We start from the raw sequence: 20949 nt of genomic DNA on the forward strand, positions 1-20949 counted from the left end.
AATAAAAAAATATTAAAAAATATGTTTACCATAGTGTTTCCAATCCTATATTTTTTATGCGCAAGAATCATACATCCTCAAAAAAGACTTGTATAAAGAACATTTATAGAACATGTTCTTTAAATCTATAGAACATATAGATTTATTCCTAACTGGAAACAACTTAAACATCCTTTAACAAAAGGATGAGCTGATTTTAGTGTGCTTGAACAATAGACTAGTGCTCAGCAGTAAAATTAGAATAGACTATTCAATATGAGTGAGACTCAGAAACATTATATCATGCAAACAAAAAACAGCCACTCATAAGAGTATATCTATTTGGAGTCTGTTTATGTTACACTTTAGTCTAATTGATAGTTGAACTATTGTGGGGAGGGGGCATTTCCACTGGAAAGGTAAATGGTGGAACTCAAAATTTGTGGGTTTCACCGTGTGTAAAATGTATATTAATATCTAAAAATAACAGGGTTGTTGAAATAATATAGGAGAATTTCAGATATTGTTGTGCCAAATTATGATAATGGTGTTGATGATAATGCTTATGTAGCATTTTTGACCAAGCACTAGTCTAAGCATTCCATTTCTTTTATCTCATTTAGTCAATATATGAGTTGGGTATTTTTATTATCTTTGTCTCACTGAGAAGGAAATGGAGACACAAGGTGGGCAGTCACATACCTTTGGTGGTTAGTGCTCAGTAGTTAGTCAGGCACCACAGCATGTGGAATTGACGGCTATACCTCGAGGTCTGTGTGGAAAAAGTCCAACCATTGTTAATATAACAAAAATGGTTTGCACAACGTCAATGTAATCTGGCAGCCAAGGAGAGTGGACTGGAATGCACATGTTTGAACAATGATGACTTCACTCTTCTAGTTAGTGGGGGTGATAGACACGGTTGAGTGAGCATGTGTACTGTGTGGCTACCACATTCAAAATGACTGAGCGAGTAGAGCAACTAATCTGCATCAAATTTTGTGTTAAGTTTGAACATTCCTCTACAGAAACTATTCAAATGATTCAGAAAGCCCCAGCTATGGGTAACTGGTGATTGGCAGCTTCATCATTACAGTGTGCCTACTCATGTATCATGTCTCATGCAAAGTTTTTGGTGAAACATCAAATCACCCAGGTGACTCAGCCCCCCTCAACCCTATATTTTGCACCTTGCAATTTCTGGATTTTCCCCAAACTAAAATCACCTTTGAAAAGGAAGAGATTTCAGACTCTTGACGAGATTCTGGAAAATAGAACATGTTAGCTGATGGCAATCAGGAGAACTGTATGAGGTCCCAAAATGCCTACTTTGAAGGAGACTGAGGCGTCATTGTCCTGTGTGCAATGTTCCTTGTATCAATTTGTATCTTTTTCAGTAAATGTCTCTATTTTTCATAGTGCACGATGGATACTTTCTGAACAGACCTTGTATATTGCCTTTCCTGACCAATTGTGCCCAAAGTTTAAATTGATAACCTTAAATCCTAGTTGGTGGAAGAAGGAAATAGGGTATGCATAATATGAAAATATATGATTATTAAAACATTATTATTCATTTCTAGATTAGTTTGTGTAGGTATTTATAATATTACTGACACTAAACTTCGATGTGTTCCATAACTATTTCTAGGCACTATTTTGTGATACATGATGTTTTATGAGGACTTATATGTGTGAATGTACACATTTTAAGTTGTGTACAGGCAGAATTCCACTGCTGCACTGTGACAGTTTCTGGCTTTGGACAGGTTCTCTGAAAATGCTGCTTTTATCTTTCTCCTGCAGTGATGAACTTTAATGTTGGAGTGTTGTAAATACTCATATAATATGGCTTAGGTTTTTGTTTGGTTTGGCAGTAGACTTGTGTTTAAAATTCCTTTAATCTATTCATTCCATGCTTTTTATATTCATCTTGATAGCTGATGGCTCTGTGAAGAATTTTATATGAATTTATTGCACTAATAAAACTTGTATTTGTGACTTTTCCTCCATCTCAACTTGCTTAAAAGTGAGTTTTTCAGTGAATTACTGAATTTTTGTCTTACTTAGGTTTTTTTCCTGGAAGAAATATGAAACAATTCATATGCTAGATCTAAAGTTTCATTAAAATTGCTTATGCCCCCTCTCAGTCATTTAAAGTGGGCCATCTGTCTAAACATTTCTCTCTTTTTTTTTCTGATCATTTCCTCGACTTATTCATGAGCCATGGGAGGGCTCCTTTGTAGTCTCCATGTAGCTAGTTCTGTCTACCCCCACTGAATACATCTATGTGCTTGCATAACATCTCTTTTCACTGTGCTAGAAATTCTCTGAACTTGGTTCAGATGAATGGCCCACTTTTCTGAAGGCCTTTTCTTCCTGCACAGATTTTTATGCAGAAGCTGACCTCTGTGGCTATGGAATGTAGCATATTATTCTTGATCATTTTACAGACCACCTACTGTGAAAAGTTATGATGAAGGATTGCTTAATGATTCTTTAACCACTAACATTGTTTTAACTCAGGATTTCACTGTGAAATAGGTAATGGCACAATTGCAAACCAGCTTTTCTGAGGTTCTGATAATACGACTTTGAGATGTTTATAATCCCTGCTAACTAAAGATGCTTTTAGTTATGTTCACATTAAATCTGCTTTAAAAAATGACATGCAGTAGCAATGTATTTGAGTTAGTATTACGTGTACTTTATTTTGACTAAAATGTTTTAATAAGCTAAATGCATTAGCACTAATATTTGTGAGAATCCACTGACAGTTTTTGTCATATAGAAAAATATAGAAAAATTAGTTTTATTGAGCATATTCATTCTGGCTGGTTGATGACAATCAAAGTAAACAGGTCTGGGGAAGAGCTATTATTTGATTTGCTTTGTAAGTAGCTGTTTATATGAATTCCTTTTTGCTGCTTTTTAAAAAAGTTTTTATTAATTTGAGAGAGAGTGAGAAAGGAAGGAAGGTGGGGAGAGAGAGAGAAACATCACTTTGTTGTTCCACTTATTTATACATTCACTGGTTGATTCTTGTATGTGCCCTGACTAGGGATCAAACCCACAATCTCTGTGTTTCGGGACAGTGCTGTAACCAACTAAACTACGTGACCAGGACTCACTGTTGGTTTGTTTGTTTGGGGAGTTGTGTTTTGAAGTGGTAGCTTAAATTATATCAGCTTTCCACGTAACTATTAAGTTGTACAGATGAAATTTTTTATTAGATAGTAGCCTCTTTCACTTAGACACATGCTTCAGTAAAGGTAGCTGTTTGCTGAGTAATATTACTATGAGGAGTTGAGTGATGCTGCAACAGTTTTGCCCCCTCATTTTTAAAGAATCATTTATAAAAATCTCCTCTGGGACTATTTTGGGTTTACTGGATAAATGTAATTCTTCTCAAAAATTTAAAATATAACTTTAGATAATTATTACCATTATAAACATGTTTATGCTGGTAGAATTGATTTCAACCATTGTTAATGTGGTTTTAATAATTTTGAAGAAATAGTGCATATGTACTTTTAGGTTGGTATGTATTATTATTATTATTTTTATTTATAGTTTATTATAGTTCATTTCTACTGCAGAGCTTATTGATATTTATATTGGGCCTATATGCCCAACCCTACCCATTTTATTTAAAAACAAAACTACTTTGAAACTTATGAAAATCCAGAAGAAATCTTAGCAAATTTTGTTTGTGAAAGAGTGAACTTGTAAAGAGTTTCCACATTGGCTTTTCTTAGTATTTTAATGTTTTGCTTTCACAGTGAAACCTCTTTCTTATATCCTACTAACATATTACCTTAAAAGAAATATTAGAGGAGTGCCACTTTAGGGTTATGTGCTGAGAAGAAATAACAGCTTTCCCCTGTTACCTCTCCCACTTTGCTCTGGTTCTTATCTTACCATTGTGGGAATTTTGGTTCCAAAGGATTGAGTGAGTTCCTTGGGACATGGCTAGGAAGAGAATGGACTGAAATGAGACCTCAGCATTTTAACTCAAAAGACCCCCTCTACAAGCTCCCTCTTGGGGAGGTTATAACATATATGAAACAGATGTGGATCAAAATAAAAGAGCAGAAAAATAAATAGTAGTTAGGTTCTGAAGAGAAGCAACTATATATCACTATCAGCTATAAGATTGCTTTCTGTGGGAAATGGTATTTTGGGTTTGAACAGGATGTTAGGATCAACAAATTCCCTGCTCCTCTGGAAAGAGGGGCTTGCTGCATAACTAAAAAGTGTCTCCACATTTACTTGAAATAGTTACCTTCATTGGGCTACTAAATTGTGAAAATATTAAACCTATAATATAGGTTAAGTGGAAAGGAGATCACTGAAGTTTGTACTATAATTAGGGAACAGTTTATGTGGGAGAGAATATTCTTGAAAAATCTGTTAGTTTGTGAAGCAGAGAAAAGGAATTCAGTTTCCTTAAAGGGATTTCAGTTATGAGGTAAATGAAGCATATAGTCCTAGAATTGGGACTAATCGTAACAATAAAAGTTAACATTTACACACATTATTTACTTTAATTCTCAGTACATCACTATGATGTGGATACTATGATTATCCTAATTTTGTGCATAAGGAAACTGAAACTGGAAAGTTTGCTGAAAGTCAAATTAATTAACGGCAAACTGTAAGTCACCAGAGTCTGAGTTTGTAACTATTGTGCTGATTTCTCTTGCTCATCTTAGCTTCACTTGGTTTGATTTGAGAAGCAATGGAAGCACTTGGCCCAACCAAGTCAGAAAATAATCAGAAATAAAAATGGATACAAAGACAGGGTCTGATTTTTTTAAGAAACTTGAATGGTAGTTAAGTTAAGATTTAACCTGATCTGAAGTAGAAAATCTTGGAACAGTCTACAGCAGGAGAGTAACTTAATATTGAGAACAACGAAGATTTAAGAAAGCCATGTTACACAGTAATTTAGCTATGAGGGAATTTCTGTCATCACAATACCCCTGAGAAGTCAGGGTGTTAATCCTAGTTGCAGGTGAACTAAGTGAAGTCTGATGAGGTCATCTACAGATTCCCAAAGCAGTCATGTAATCTAGGAGCTCAAGGTTCACTCTCCTTTAGTGGCTCATGCTGTGTCCCTTCTGTGACATGGCCTCTGCTGTCTAGAGCTATGCACATAATAGTTGCTCTCAAAGTTTACTATTTCTTCTATCACCTCAGCCCTTTTTCTGGACTCTGTGCTGGGGTTGGGATACATAAAAATAAGGCATGATTTTGGTCTTTCAGAAGCTCATAGGCCAACAGGGAAACAAACATAAATGAACAACTGTCCTGTGGAATAGAGTGCCAAAATAGAGGTGCAATTGGTGCACAGAAGGACTGTCCTGTGCCATGTGTTCTTTTCTTTCTCTCCTTCTCCCCCTCTCATATGATCCCCTGTTGGTTTTTCCAGCTCTCAAGTGTGAAGCTCTGTGTTCTAAATTAGTCTTCTTCAAATTCCCAAGAAAGACCTCCAGGCTTACAGTGTAAATTATTATTGATTTGTTGAAGCACATTTTTCACTTTAATTTTTACTTCTATAGTACTTAAAACATTTCTTTATCTTCAGAAAATAAATCAATAAGTACTGGGATGAATAAAAATATTCACCTTAATGATTAATTATCCTCCATTAGACATTCTGTCTAGAAGTGATTTGATTATATTCAAAGATTTTTGTGACTATGACTTTAAAAAAAATTGAATACTCAGAGAATCCTTTTGAAATAGGTGATGGTAAGGAGGTAGTTTAAATTAAAACATTACCTACAACATTTTTTCAGAACTATGACTTAGGCCAGAGTGTGAATACTACATATTTAGTGGTTAATATATTACTTCACAACTATAAATAATGTAAACATGCAATACTTAAATTAGTTTAATTCAGAAATCATTATAATATTGTAAATTTAAAAAATTGTATAGAGTATTTGTATTTTAAAAATTGTTTTGACTCTGGCTGCTTCACCCAATTTTCCTGGACCATGCGATATTGATCATACACAACAAAAAACTTGTGTGTTAAATAGGGCCAGCATTAGTGGTGTTGTTTGTATTCTTATCAAAACAAATAAAACCAAAAACAAAAGGAAACTTTTGGAGGTGATAGAAATGTTTATTACCTTGATTGTGGTGATGGTAACATGAGTGAATAAATATGTCCAAGCTCACTGAATTGTATATGTTAATTATGTGCATTTTTTTGCAAAATCAATACAGAAAAGACTAGCATTATAGTTCTTTAAAAAAAAGTCTTGGATGGTAATCAAATGTTGAAAAGAAGTTAATATTGCTTAAAGAACGTTAATCATTAAAGAACTGTCACAAATAAAGCAACTGATTTCACAGAATAAATCATGGTACTTCAAGTATGTGATGGTACCACAATTATCTCAGAATGAATGCTGTTGTCCTTGGAGTATCTGTGTGTGGGTTTTTCTTTTTAATTTCTCTAGGTTTTTTTTCAAGAATAGACTCTTTTAAATTAAAATGTCTTGAAATACAGTCTTTGGAAGTTATACCCTTCACACTTAATGTCAAAAGAAAATCAGTTTACTGAGAGGAAAAAGTATGAAATTATTAACTGTTTTTCTTTTTTTTCTACTGCAGAGTGCCTATTGTTAGACCACAAGTGGCTAACTGGGAGCTTTCAATAAAATTGAATGATCAAGTTCATACCGTTGTAGCATCAAACAGCGGGAAAACATTCTCTGTAAGTTTTCTTTCTTTTTCTTTTTTTTTTTGTATGGGAGGTAATCTTGAAATTTTCTGAGTTTTTAAAACAATTTTTAACTTTTTCAGTGACTTTCATCTTTTGAATCTATTTGTTTAGATGTATTTGTTTCATTTTCTTTATGAACCTGAATGTAAATGAAATTTTTTTCTCTTACAGTAATTAGGAAATACATTTCTAGATTTAGCCATATTCTAAACCAACTCCTGATACCTGATTCATTTTTTTTTTGCTGAGATATATTTAGCTTTGTTATAGAGAAGAGCATCTTCAGTTATAATTCCAAGCGTATGATAGTTGTGGTAGGCAAGCATTCTTTTAAAATGATAATCTGGAGCCTCATAAAACATTTTCTTGAGATTTCATGTTGTGAGATATTTTTAAGGCTAAATTTACCTTATGGTGACATTTATTTTGAAGAACTTAAAACCCTTGAATAATATCCATAACAAAACTGCTTTAGTTTAATTTGTGTCTGTACTGAATAATGTTACAGTAAGATTTAGTGTTTGTACTATGGTAAGAAGTTATTATTTTAGCTTGTGTCATTTTTCTAGTTTCAGCATGAACCCAGAAACTACTACATAGTTAGTATAATAAATAGTATATAAATTTACATTCCTTTTCTTAAGGCTAAGTTACATGGAAATGTCATTTTGTTTTGGGGAAAAGTGACATTTTATCAAAAGATTTAAATAGGCCATGGCCTGTGTGGCTCAGCTGGCTGGAGCATGGTCCCATAATTGAAGGGCTGTGGGTTCAGTCAGGGCACATACCTAGGTTGCAGGTTCCATTCCCAGTCTGGGCACATACGATTGATTCCCTGTTGGAGTGCGTACGAGAGGCAACCAATCAATGTTCCTCTCTTCCATCCATGTTTCTCTCTATCCTTCCCTCTCTCTCTAGAAGCAATAAAAAAATGTCCTTGGATGAGAATTAAAAAGAAAGATTTAAACAGGATATGAAAATCAGAATGATACAATTTCACTAAAATAAGACCTGCTGAGATTTTAAGTGCATGGCAGTTTCTTGATCCCAACTAGAAAATGCCAGAAGTAAAAACTTAATGAGGATTCATTTATTCAACAAATACTTATAATATGCTGGCTGTGTGCTAAATGTAAGTGGTAAGCTATTGCATTAGAGAAGCTGATATTCTTATGTGCTAGAATAGAGTCATAGGTAAATGAGATTACTTCATGAATTAATGGCAGTCTCCTTGGTTCTCTTTAAATTTTGTGACTCATTCCATATGCCAAAATTGCTAAGGCATTTGTTGCTAAAAGATGTTTCACTCAACTCTCTTAAAATGAAAGCTTTGATGGAGTTAAACAGTTGTCTTATCATACATTTTGTGATGAACTTATGTGATTCTTTACATTCCTTCTTTCTATATGATTGTTTTAAAAGAATAGCTTTGCAAGTGGACAGTAGCAAATTATATGTATTGTAGAGAGTATTAATATTATCATCTAGCATTTTCCTGGGGAAAAATTAACTTTACAAAAATGTAGACTTCAGCATATTCTGTTTTGAGTCACTACTTTAGTGGTAATCTGATACCTCAACACTATATTTTTCTAAGCGGGACCTTGCCCCAGTTACTTCTTAGAACTGTTATTTCTCTGTGCTTGTTTAGATTCCATGTTGGAAAACTAAAGGCCATGGGCCTGTCATCTCAAATGGCGTCTGAATTTTTACCTCCTTTTCACTTTGTAGCTCAGGAGGAAAATAGGGCTATTTAAAAAACATCAAAATTAATGCATTGTAAATTTCCCGGAAAAATAACTACTTCCCATATTTATTGGCTTAGCTACTATTAGAATATCAAACCATTTGAAAAGAGTGTATTCCTGATTGTATATTCTTTTTTCCCTAAGCATATTTGGGCATTGAGTTTCATTTGACATTATTATTATGAAAAGAGTTGATCTGAATTATGTGGAGTAAGTAAATGCTCTTGGTATGAAGATTTTAATAGTGTAAAACCCCTGTTTTTAGGGTCTCAGAGGGGGAGGGCTGTGACTATTTACCTGGTTTTCTAGATTACCTACTGCCACATCAAGCAAAAATGAATTAGCTCTGAGGTAACAGTACAGGTTAATGGCCCCAGAGGTAGTACAGGAAAAGTCATATTTGCTTAGCCCACAGTAATGCTTCAGATACCCCATGTTTTCACACTTTTTTAATTAGTTAAAAATGTTTAAGTTATAAGATATTTCAAATTAGAAAATCACAGCAAATGTACAAATCTTTATGATTTCCTGTTAATAAAGAAGAATTTGTAGTTAAGATTTAAAAATATACAAAGCAAAAGCAATTCCATTTATAATAGCACAAAAAAGAATAAGATCTCAACTATAAGTGGAACCTAATCAACAAAACAAGCAAACAAAATAAACCAGAGACATTGAAATAAAAGACAAACTGACAGTTACCAGAGAGGTTGGGGGAGAGGGATAATAGGGGATAATGGGGGGACCATCAAGGAGCATGTATAAAAGACACATGGACCAAGCCAAATGGGGTAGATTCGAGGGTGGGAGGTGGAGATGGGTGGGGTGGGGGGTGTGGTGGGGTAAAAATGGAGACAACTGTACTTAAACAACAATAGAAAAAAGAAAAGAATAAGATACTTAGGAATAAACTTACCTTTGGAGGAGAGAGACTTGTACTGTACACTGGAAACTACAATGCATTAGAAACTACAAGATGTTGCCAAAAGAAACGAAAGAAGAGGTGATCCTGATCTTCAGTGTGCCAGCTCCAGCGCCATGACACCCTCCAGGAAGTTTTTTGTGGAGGGGAACTGGAAAATGCATGGGTGGAAGGCGAATCTAGGGAACTCAACATTTTGAATGAGGCCAAGGTGCCAGCAGACACTGAGGTGGTTTGTGCACTCCCCGCCACCTACATTGACTTTTTTGAGGCAGAAGCTAGATCTCAAGATTGCTGTGGCCGCCCACAGCTGCTACAAAGTGACTAATGGGGCCTTTACTGAGGAGATTAGCCCTGATATGATCAAAGACTGTGGAGCCACATGAGTAGTCCTGGGGCATTCAGAGAGAAACATGTCTTTGGGGAGTCAGATGAGAAGATTGGGCAGAAAGTGGCTCATGCCCTGTCTGAGGAACTTGGAGTGATCACCTGCACTAGGGAGAAGCTAGATGAAAGAGAAGCTGACATCACTGAGAAGGTCATTTTCAAACAAACGAGGGTCATTGCAGATAATGTGAAGAACTGGAGCAAGTTTCTTCTGGTCTATGAGCCTGTGTGGGCAATTTATACAGGCAAGACTGCAACACCTCAACAGGCCCAGGAAATACCTGAAAAGCTCTGGAGATGGCTTAAGTCCGATGTCTCTGATGCAGTGGCTAAGAGCACCCACATCATTTATGGAGGTTCTGTGACTGGGGCAACTTGCAAGGAGCTGGCAAGCCAGCCTGATGTGGATGGCATCCTCATGGGTGGTGTATCCCTCAAGCCTGAATTTGTGGACATCATCTATGCCAAATAATAAGCCCCATTCATCTCCCCTCTCCTTCCTGCTATCCCAAGGGCAATGAAGCTCAGAAGCCCAGTAACTGCTCTTCCCCTAACACACATACTAAGTATCACCTGCTCCTAGTCATGGCCTAATCCAAACTGTACTTCTCCTTTACCATTTACATCTTACCTTGTAATGTCTGGGACCAGGCCAATCCCTTCTCCACTTACTATAATAATTGGAATGAAACATGTCATCCAACTGGCTTCTCCTTGGCTTAGAAGTGGAAGGGGTAGTTTGCTCAAGGGCCCCCTCTGTCCCCAGTGAAGGCAGGAAAGAGAAGCCATCCTCTTCTATCTCGCACCATGGGACCAAAGACTGGGAGAGAGCCCCATCTTCCCCTCAGAGGTCAGGGATTCCGTTCTCACCCCTGGTGCTAATGCCTGTGTGTATTGTATATCTGAGCAGTCCCACTTGGTGGTGGTGGGGGGTGGGGAATAAATAACTGACACTAAAAAAAAAAAGAAATTAAAGAAGATATAAACAATGGAATATCATGTTCATGGATTGGAAGACTTAATGTTATTGCCTGTACTACCCAAAGTAATTTACAGATTCAATGCAATCCTTATCAAAATGCCAATGGAGTTTTGCAGAAATAGAAAAATCCATCCCACAATTCACATTGAATCTCAGGGTACACCAAATAGCAAAAAAAAAAAAAAAATTAAAAAAGAAGAACATAGTTGGAAAGCTCACACTTTCCCATTTCAAAACTTTAAAGTAATTAAAACATTGTTGTACTGGAATAACACAGACACATAAATCAATGAAGCAGACTTGAATGCCCAGAAATAAACCCTTAGTTATACGGTCAAATAATTTTGATTGGAGCGCCAAAACCATTAAATGGGCAAGAACAGTCTTTTCAATAAATAGTGCTAGGGGAGGAGGGTTACAGGGCTGGGTGAAAAAGATGAAGAGATTGAACAAAATAGATGATAGGTATATAGAAGGATAGATAAATAGATATATAGAATAAAAAAATGAAGTTGGATTCTACCTTAAAGCAAATATAAAATTAATTAAACATGTATTAAAGACATAAATGTACCCTGGCTGGTGTGGCTCAGTGGATTGAGCCACCAGCCTGTGAACCAAAGGGTCACCAGTTGAATTCCCAGTCAGGGCACATGCCTGGGTTGTGGGTCAGGTGCCCACTGGGGCCTCACAAGAGGCAACCACAGACTGATGTTTCTCTCCCTCTCTTTCTTATTCCTTCCCCCCCAAATAAATAAATAAAATATTTTTTAAAAAGATGTAAATGTAAGAGATAAAGCTATGAAACTTTTAGAAGAACACATGGGAAAAACCATATAACATTAGATTTGATGATTATTTCTTGAAAATGACATTAAAAGCCTAGTCAACAAAAGAAAAATAAAATAGTCTGCATCAAAATGTGAATTTTTTGTACATCAAAGGATACAATCAACAGGGTGAAAATGCAACCCATGGAATAGGAGAAAATATATATCTGACAAAGAATATTATCCAGAATATATAAAGGATTTCAACAACTCAACAGCAAAACAAACACACAGCCTGATTTAAAAATGGGCAAAAGACTTGAATAGACATTTCTTCAAAGAAGATAAATATATAAATGGGCAATATGCATATGAAAAGATGTTCAACATTACTAACCACTAGCAAAATGCAAATCAATGCTACAATTGAACAGCAACTCACAGCTCTTAGGGTGCTACTATCAAACAACATCCAGAAAATAATAAGTGTTGATAATGGTGTGGAGAAACAGTTCATCTTGTGAACTATTGGTTGGAGTATGAAATGATGCAGCTACTGTAAAAATAGTGGTGTTTCAAATAATTAAGATTAGAATCACCATATATCAGCAATTCCACTGCTGAGTATTTATCAAACAAAAAAAGGAAGGAGGGTCTTGAGTGATGATATTTGCACACCCATATTCAGCAACATTATTCACAATTGCCAATAGATGGAAGCAACCCAAGAGTCCATTGATAAATGAATGGATAAACAAAATGTGATATGTACCCACAGTCAAATAATATTCAGTCTTAAAAAGGGAAGAAAATTTTGACACATGCTGAATGAGTAAACATGAATGAACCTTGATGACATTATACTAAGTAAAATAAACCAGCCACAGAGGAGTAGTCAAATTTGTAGACAGAAAATCAAATGATGGTTGCCAGGGCCTGGGAGGAGTTGGAGATGGAGAATTGTGTTTAAAGGATACAGAGTTTCAATTTCGCAGGATGTAGAGAATTCTGGAGTTGGAGTGGTGATGATGGTGGCAGGTAGCACAAAAAATGTGTGTATATTTAATACCACTCAACTGTATAAATGGTTAAGATGGGGTGTTTTATGTTATTAAATTTTTTTAAATACACAAACCAATGCAAATTAGTATTTTTAATGAAACATTAAAAAGTAGGGAGGATAAAACTTTCAGGAAATGAAGAAAGCATGGTAGAACCAAAAGTTAAATGAAGAAGTAGTAGAAGAGGTATAGTACTTTATGTGTTTTAAGTCTTTATTCTGATCTGAATGAAAATGTCGGAATGAATAGACTAAGAATTAATTAAGAAGTATAAAACCTGGTAAACATGGAGTTGAAACATTTAGCTTCTTAAGATAATAATCAAAAGTATCAAAAATAAACTGATACCTGTTTATATTATTTTTACAGTTCCCCTTTGGGTTCTCAAGAAGGTATCTATTTTTTTTTATTTTGCATAATGTGAAACTGATCACAATAGCTCATGATAAAGGAAAAAGATTAATACATTTGCTATCTTAAAGATGATAAAAGACTAAATTCATACTGAAGACAGTTCACTTCAAAGAAAAATGTCAGAGTACTCTTGATATGAAGAAAATTAGCTTAGGAATTCAGCCTTCCCAATGATGGGAAAATGAGTACTGTACATGCACTTAAATTTTGTTTTGTCTGATACCTCATGTTAACTACTACTAAGCTATAAAACATTTGCAGATGATCCTAGATACCATTTGTTACCTACAGTGAGCCACATATAGAAAATTTCCTAAAGATCTTGTTAACTGCTTTTCCCTCTCTTTTTTTTATTATTATTCAAATACAGTTGTCTTCATTCCCCACCACCACCACTCCCTCACCACCCCAGCCATCCCCACCTCCCACCTTCGATCTTACCAGCCTTTGGATTTGTCCATGTGTCCTTTACACATGTTCCTGAAAACTCTTCCCTCTTTTGCCCCCATTATCCCCTCTCACCTCCCCTCTGGTTACTGTAAGTTTGTTCTTAATTTCAATATCTCTGGTAGAATAATGACAATCCTTAGACTACTGAATTTTTTCATTCCAATAGAATTTTTGTGCTAATGGCTAAAAAGAAAACTCTCAGTAATCAAAAGTAATGTGTAGTAGTGGCACAGAAGGTAATTTTTTTCAGTTTTTTAAAAACTTTTTTCAGTTCATGTTCCTAAATAGATTTTGCTTTTATATAAAGGTAAAAACCTAACTGTTTGATACTTGTAAAACTTTCCTGTGATTTTAAATTACAAAGTCTTTTTGTTCTTCCAATTTCAGATAAGTTATGTATTGATAAAGTTTATATTAAAAGTTAAATAGCAGACCTGTTTTGGCTCAGTGGATGGAGAACCAAAAGACTGCCTGGGTTGCAGGCCAGGTCCCCAGTTGGGGGTGTGTGAGAGGCAAGGATTGATGTATTTGTAACACATTGATGTTTTTCTCGCTCACTCTCTCCCTCCCTTCCCCTGTCTCTAAGAGTGACATAAAATAAAATATTTAAAAAAACTTTAAAAACAGTTAAATGGCAGAGATCACTTCTTGAACAGCAGTTCTGTACAGCAAACCAACCTATAATTGGTGAAAATTATGAAAATCACTGTTTGCAAATCAAATGCTGTTAGTTGTATAAAATCCTAAGAAATTCAGTGAGAACTTATTAAAATTAGTAAATAAGTTTATCCAAGAGTGCAAGGTAAAAGATAATTAAAAATCAGTTATATTTTTATTAACTTGTAATGAATAATCCAAATATAAAATTGTTAAAATTCCACTAACAGAAACATCAAAAGAATATAATACTTAGAGTAAATTTAACAAAAGAAGTGCAAAACTTATACTGTGAAAACTATAGACTCCTGAAAAAGAAATTAGATACAATCCAAATAAACAGAAAGCATCTAACATTTATAAACTGAAAATTTTAATACTGTTAAAATGGCTTATTTCTCAGTATAATTCTTATTAGAATCCAAACTTTATTTTTATCAGAAATTGCCAAGCTGATAACTAAAAGTCATATGGAAACTTAAGGGACCCAGATTAGCCAAAACAATCTTGAAAAAAATAACAAAGTTGGACAACTGATACTTCCCCTTTCAAAACTTACTAGAAAACTGCCTTGTAATCAAGACAGTATAGTACTTGCATAAGGATAAACAAGGATTAATAGCATAGAATTGACAATCCAGAAATAAATCCATCAATGTACAGTTGAGTGGTTTTTCACAAAGGTGTCAAAATAAATCAATGAGGGCAAGAATAGTTTTTTCAATAACTGTTGGTAAAACAAGTGGGTAGCTACATGTAAAAGAATGAAGTTGGATCCCTACTTCATATTGAACTTATATGACAAAATTAACCCCAAATGTGTAATGGATTTAAATGTAAGGGATAAAACAATAAAACTTATAAGAAGGCATAGTTTGTTGAAAAATCAGAGATATGTTTTATAGATAAATAACTTCAATTTCTTTTATTATGGAAGTGTATGCTTCCTTAGTTTTACTATTGTTTTACATAAATGATAGAGTGAGAAAAGGATTTCCCTGCCTTGTAGTTTTATTGTTGTTTTTGATACCTATTTTAGCTTATTCCAAGTTATTTTCATAAAGCAAAAGATTACTTTGTTCAATTTTATTAAAATATGTGCCTTGCCCCTGGCACTTTGGTAAGTACTTTATAAATATTACCTCTAAATGAGACAGTAGTAACCTAGAAGGTAGATGTTACTAGCCCCAGTTTACAGATCAGTTTGGAAACTAAGATTCAGAAAGACTAAGTAAAAGAGCCAAACTCACACATCTTGTACCTACAGAATATAACAAGCCCAGGTCAATGTGATTGTAAGGCACATGAATTACTTAGTAGCTTCTTGCATCTAACTTTACAAAGTAGTTTTGCCAGATAAAATTCTGAGAAATAGTAACACTGTTGTGGAAAATTAGCTGTGCTAGATTGTGGGTAAATCTTTGTTAATATAAGGAATAATACATTTATTTCTAACCAGAATACTTTTGTTACATGATAAAAAGAATTTTTTGTGATATATTGAAAGTTAAGGTTCCAATCATACCATTTTTTTTTATAATATTTTTTAAAGACTTTATTTATTTATTTTTAGAGAGGGAAGGGAGGGGGAGAGAGAGAGAGAGAGAGAGAGAGAGAGAGAGAGAGGGAGAGAAACATCAATGTGCGGTTGCTGGGGGTTATGGCCTGCAACCCAAGCATGTACCCTGGCTGGGAATCGAACCTGGGACACTTTGGTTCCCAGCCCGCGCTCAATCCACTGAGCTACGCCAGCCAGGGCTGCATTTTTTAAAAAAATCTAACTCTATTTATTTATTTATTTTAAAGATTTTATTTATTTATTTTTAGAGAGGGAAGGGAGGGAGAAAGAGAGAGAGAGAAACACAGAAACATCAATGTGCGGTTGCTGGGGGCCAAGGCCTGCAACCCAGGCATGTGCCCTGACTGGGAATCGAACCTGTGATACTTTGGTTTGCAGCCTGCGCTCAATCCACTGAGCTACACCAGCCACGGCGCAATCATACAATTTAATAGAATCATGGAAGGCATCACAAGGACCTAAATAAATCACAAAAGAATGTACACAATGTTATGTTGAAATGTACCCACTTTTCAAAAAATATACAGCGTTAAGGGTAGATGTTAGAAAGCATTTTTAGTGTGTTATTACCTGTTGTAGATGTTAATGTATTTTTCAAATTAGTGTTAAAATTCAAAATGCTGATTTTAATGGTGATTTTACAGTTTTACACAAGTAACATTTTTTAGAATACAAGATTTGAGATAGATAAGATTCTGCATCTAAAGGAGTTTGTGCTTTCCTCTTGTTTTCTTAACAATATTCATTTTGGTTGAAGTAAAACTGTCTCATCTTTAGATGCCTGTGGTGAAGGGAAGGAAATGTTTTATAGTATTCATATCATTGAAATTACCATCCCTGTATTTTTCTTCCCAAAGAAAGAATATAGTGATGAACATAAGAATGAAAAATAATAATTACAAATGAGCACATAATAAGAAATAGTCATATATGCATTGTTTGACATTTTCTTTCTCAAATATAGCCAACCCTTTCTTATTTGTTCTACTCCATGTATTTTGTTCTGGAATTTTTGTCTAAGAAGTCATTCTACCAGTTTGTTTTCATATTTAGAGACTACTCTTAAAATGTGGTTATAAGTAGATCTACATAAGTTTTTACAAACATTTCATAAATTTTAAAAATGAAATGAACTTAGCATATACTAATATATAATCTTATGTACAAATAACATTTTCTTTGTTTTCAAATGTCAATGTAAAAATCTTAAATGTATTTTCAATGTGAGTTTACACCTGTACTTTACATCATAATCTCTGTTGTTTTTATTCCATTTGTAGAGAGTAATGCTAAATCATGTAGTTACCAGAATTTTTGTAAGGACTGGTAAGAATCATGGTGATTCATTTAAAGAAATAATTTTGAAATACCTAAAAAAGTACATTATTATATCTGTCCTTTTGCCTCTATGATCAATTTTTATTTTTTATTCTAGAAAATTCATAGCAATTTTAATTTTAATTTTTTTAAATATATTTTATTGATTATACTATTAGAGTTGTCCCATTTCCACCACTTTATTCTCCTCCACTCTGCATACCTTCCCCCACCCACATTCCCCCCACACCTTAGATCATGTCCATGGGTCGTATATATAAGCTCTTTGGCTTCTGCATTTCCTGTACTATTCTTAACCTCTCCCTGTCTATTTTCTACCTACCATTTATACTACTTATTCCCTGTACCTTTTCCCCCATTCCCCCTCCTCTTTCCTGCTGCTAACCCTCCATATGATCTCCATTTCTGTGATTCTGTTCCTGTTTTAATTGTTTGCTTAGTTTGTTTTTGCTTTCTTGGGTTCGGTTGTTGATAGTTGTGAGTTTGTTGTTATTTTACTGTTCATAGTTTTGATCTTCTTTTTCTTAGCTAAGTCTCTTTAACATTTCATATAATGAGGGCTGGATGATGGTGAACTCCTTGAACTTGAACTTACCTGAGAAGCACTTTATCTTCCCTTCCATTCTAAATGATAGCTTTGCTGGATAGACTAATCTTGGATGTAGGTCCTTGCCTTTCATGACTTGGAATACTTCTTTTCAGCCCCTTCTTGCCTATAAGATTTCTTTTGAGAAATCAGGTGGTAGTCTTATGGGAACTCCTTTGTAGGTAACTGTCTCCTTTTCTCTTGCTGCTTTTAAGGTTCTCTCTTTATCTTTCATCTTGGGTAATGTAATTATGATGTGCCTTGGTGTGTTCCTCCTTGGGTCCAACTTCTTTGGGACTCTGTGAGCTTCCTGGGCTTCCTGAAAGTCTTATTTCCTTTACCAGATTAGGGAAGTTTTCCTTCATTATGTTTTCAAATAAGTTTTCAATTTGTTGTTCTTCCTCTTCTCCTTCTGGCACCCCTATGGTTCAAATGTTGAAATGTTTAAAGTTGTCTTGGAGGTTCATAAGCTTCTCCTCATTTTTTTTGAATTCTTTTCTTCATTCTGTTCTAGTTGAATGCTTATTTCTTCTTTCTGGTCCAAACCATTGATTTGAGTCCCAGTTTCCTTGCCATCACTGTTGGTTTCATGTACATTTTCCTTTATTTCACTTTTCATAGTCTTCACTTTCTCCTCTGTTTTGTGGCCACACTCAACCAATTCTGTGAGCATTCTGATTACCAGGGTTTTGAATGTGCATCTGATAGGTTGTCTATCTCTTTATCTCTTAGTTGTATTTTTTCTGGAGTTTTGATCTGTTCTATCATTTGGGCCATTTTATTTTTGTCTCAGTATTCCTGTTATATAGTATGGGGTGGAGCCTTAGGTACTCACCAGGGTGAGGTAACCCATTTCTCTATGATGTGTGCTATATGTGGGGGAGGAGTCCGAGAGGGAGCAAAGCTGCTTGTACAGCTCTCTGCCAGCCTTGAGTCACTTCCATCACTACCCACAAGCAAATTGGGTCCTTCTGGTGGTGATTACTGAGTAGGTGGTAGGTGGTTTTGTGTACATTCTAGAACCCCATGGATCTCTCCAACAAACTCTCCTGTGAGGCTAGGAGTTTCTCCCACCACCTCAACCCCAACAGATTTTTGTAGTCAGAGGTTTTGAGGCTTTATTTCCGGGCACTAGAACCCTGGGTTGCTTGTCTGTCTCCCTTCCCAGTTGTTCCTCTCTGTTTATCTGCACGCAAATGTGGAACCATCTGCTCTATCAGCTGCTGCCTGTCTGGGTCTCCCAGACATTTCCTTGCCATGAATTCTCTCTGCCCTGGCTGCCTGTCTCTGCCCCTCCTACCAGTCTGGATGAATGTTTCTTCTTTAACTCCTTTGTTGTCGAACTTCCATACAGTTTGATTTTCTGTCAGTTCTGGTTGTTTTTTGTTTTTAAATTCATTGTTATCCTTTTGGTTGTGGGAGGAGGCACCGTGTGTGTACTACCCACACCTCCATCTTGGCTAGAAGTCTCTCTAATAGCCCAATTTTTAGAAGAGATTCTTATTCTTGAACATAAAAAGGATATCAGCAAACAAGGTGAATTCACTTCTATAGTTATACCTAATGTAGGCTTTTTGTTAAAATGTGTAGCTTAATTGAGCAGTAGGCTGTCAGATAAAGAAAAGAATATTTTCATAGTACCTTTAAAAATGAATAGCATGGTACTATTAGAGGCTTATAATAAAGGACTGCATTCTATTTAGAAAATTTTCATACAGTATATGATAGAAAATTAAGGTAATTTTTGATGTTATGCTTATTTTATATTTAAAGCCTTTTTAAATGTTTTCCTTTTGACAACCATTCAATGTTATGATTACATAAACTACTTCTCTTGTTAGATTAATGTTTTTGAACTCCCCTCCTTCCAATTATAAAAAGGATACTAAACAAGGCAGTAAAAACCATTATCCTATTTGGGGAAAATACTTTCTATTGATCAATTTTTTATTTTTATTCTTTTAAAGATTTTATTCATTTATTTTTAGAGAGAGGGGAAGGGAAAGAGAAAGAAGAGAGGAACATTGATGTGTGGTTGCCTCTCGAATTCCCCCAACCTGGGACCTGGCCCACAACTCAGGCAATGTGCCCTGGCTGGGAATTGAACCTGTGAGCGACACTTTGGTTCACAGGTCAACACTCAATCCACTGAGCCACAATAGCCATTGCTGAATATTTTAACAGAAAAACATAATATTGCTTTAACAAAATATTTTCACTTTAGCTAAAACCTTTATTTTCTTGATAAAATTATTTTGCCCATGAGAAAAAAATTACTAGGAAAATAAGTCCTGGTAAGTACTTGTAAAAATGTTACATTTTTCTCCCAAGAAATATAAAACCATTGTAAGTAAAACAACAGGCCAGAGGGAAGATTTGCTGCTCATTTCAGTGAAAAAAAGGGGGTCAAGGAATGTTCTTAGTGTACAAAGAACTCTTACAATTCAGTGTGAAAAAGACCAACAACCCAGATAAAAGATGATGAGACAACAGTTTACAGCAAAGAACATATAAATGGCTTCTGCATATATGTGAAATTGTTATAAACCATCTAGAGAAATTCAAGGTTAAGTAGAACATGGTTCCATTTTGACCAATGTTTTGGCAAAGATGAAAAATTTGATAATTCCTTCATTTTTATAAGGTTGTAGAAAATAAGCCCTTATACATTATTGGTGGAAGGATAAATTATTTAGCCTTCATGGAAAACAATTTGACAAAATAAACTTATACTATTAGGTATGTTTACATGTAGGAGATGTACAAGAATGTTTATGGCAGCATTGCTCTAATAGCAGAAGACTGAAAGCAACTGAAATGCCCCTCGAAATGTGATAATTAAATCAATGTGGTATGTCCATAACATGAATTTCTGTGTAGTCATTAAAAAAGATCTGAGCATTCTCTATGTGCTGATTTATGAAGTGACAAAAACAATGTACATTTATTTGTGTAAAAACAAATATATGTGTTGATTTTTCTGTGGGCTTCTGGCTAAGATGGAGGCATAGGTAGATATGCTTTGCTTCCTTGCACAACCAAAAAGGATAACAACCAATTTAAAGACAAAAAACAACCAGAACTGCCAGAAAATCAAACTGTATGGAAATCCAACATCCAAGGAGTTAAAGAAACATTCATCCAGACTGGTAGAAGAAGAGGAGACAGGAAGCCAGGGCAGTGAGACACACAACAAAGCAGTGGCTAATGGACAGGGGTGGGCAAGGCAGTGACTGGTGAACTGGGATATTCCACACTTGTATGCAGATAAACCAGAAGGAACAACTGGAAAGTGAGACAGACCGCGCAACACAGGGTTCCAGCATGGGGA

At 35.1% G+C, this 20949-nt stretch overlaps 1 protein-coding gene and 1 pseudogene across 4 annotated transcripts in view; both read left to right on the forward strand.

Moving 5' to 3' along the window:
* PCCA (propionyl-CoA carboxylase subunit alpha) overlaps positions 1-20949 on the forward strand; it is a 488979-nt gene that overhangs the window by 327163 nt on the left and 140867 nt on the right. For all 4 annotated transcript variants that reach the window (XM_028526281.1, XM_028526274.2, XM_036011417.1 and 1 more), the window contains one exon: positions 6613-6715. In XM_028526281.1, the coding sequence (XP_028382082.1) occupies positions 6613-6715 (103 nt within the window). The remainder of the gene's footprint in view (positions 1-6612; positions 6716-20949) is intronic.
* On the forward strand, positions 9334-10714 carry LOC114508360 (annotated as a pseudogene).

This window comes from Phyllostomus discolor, chromosome 11 (genome assembly GCF_004126475.2).
Source record: "Phyllostomus discolor isolate MPI-MPIP mPhyDis1 chromosome 11, mPhyDis1.pri.v3, whole genome shotgun sequence".
NCBI classification, from domain to species: domain Eukaryota; kingdom Metazoa; phylum Chordata; class Mammalia; order Chiroptera; family Phyllostomidae; genus Phyllostomus; species Phyllostomus discolor.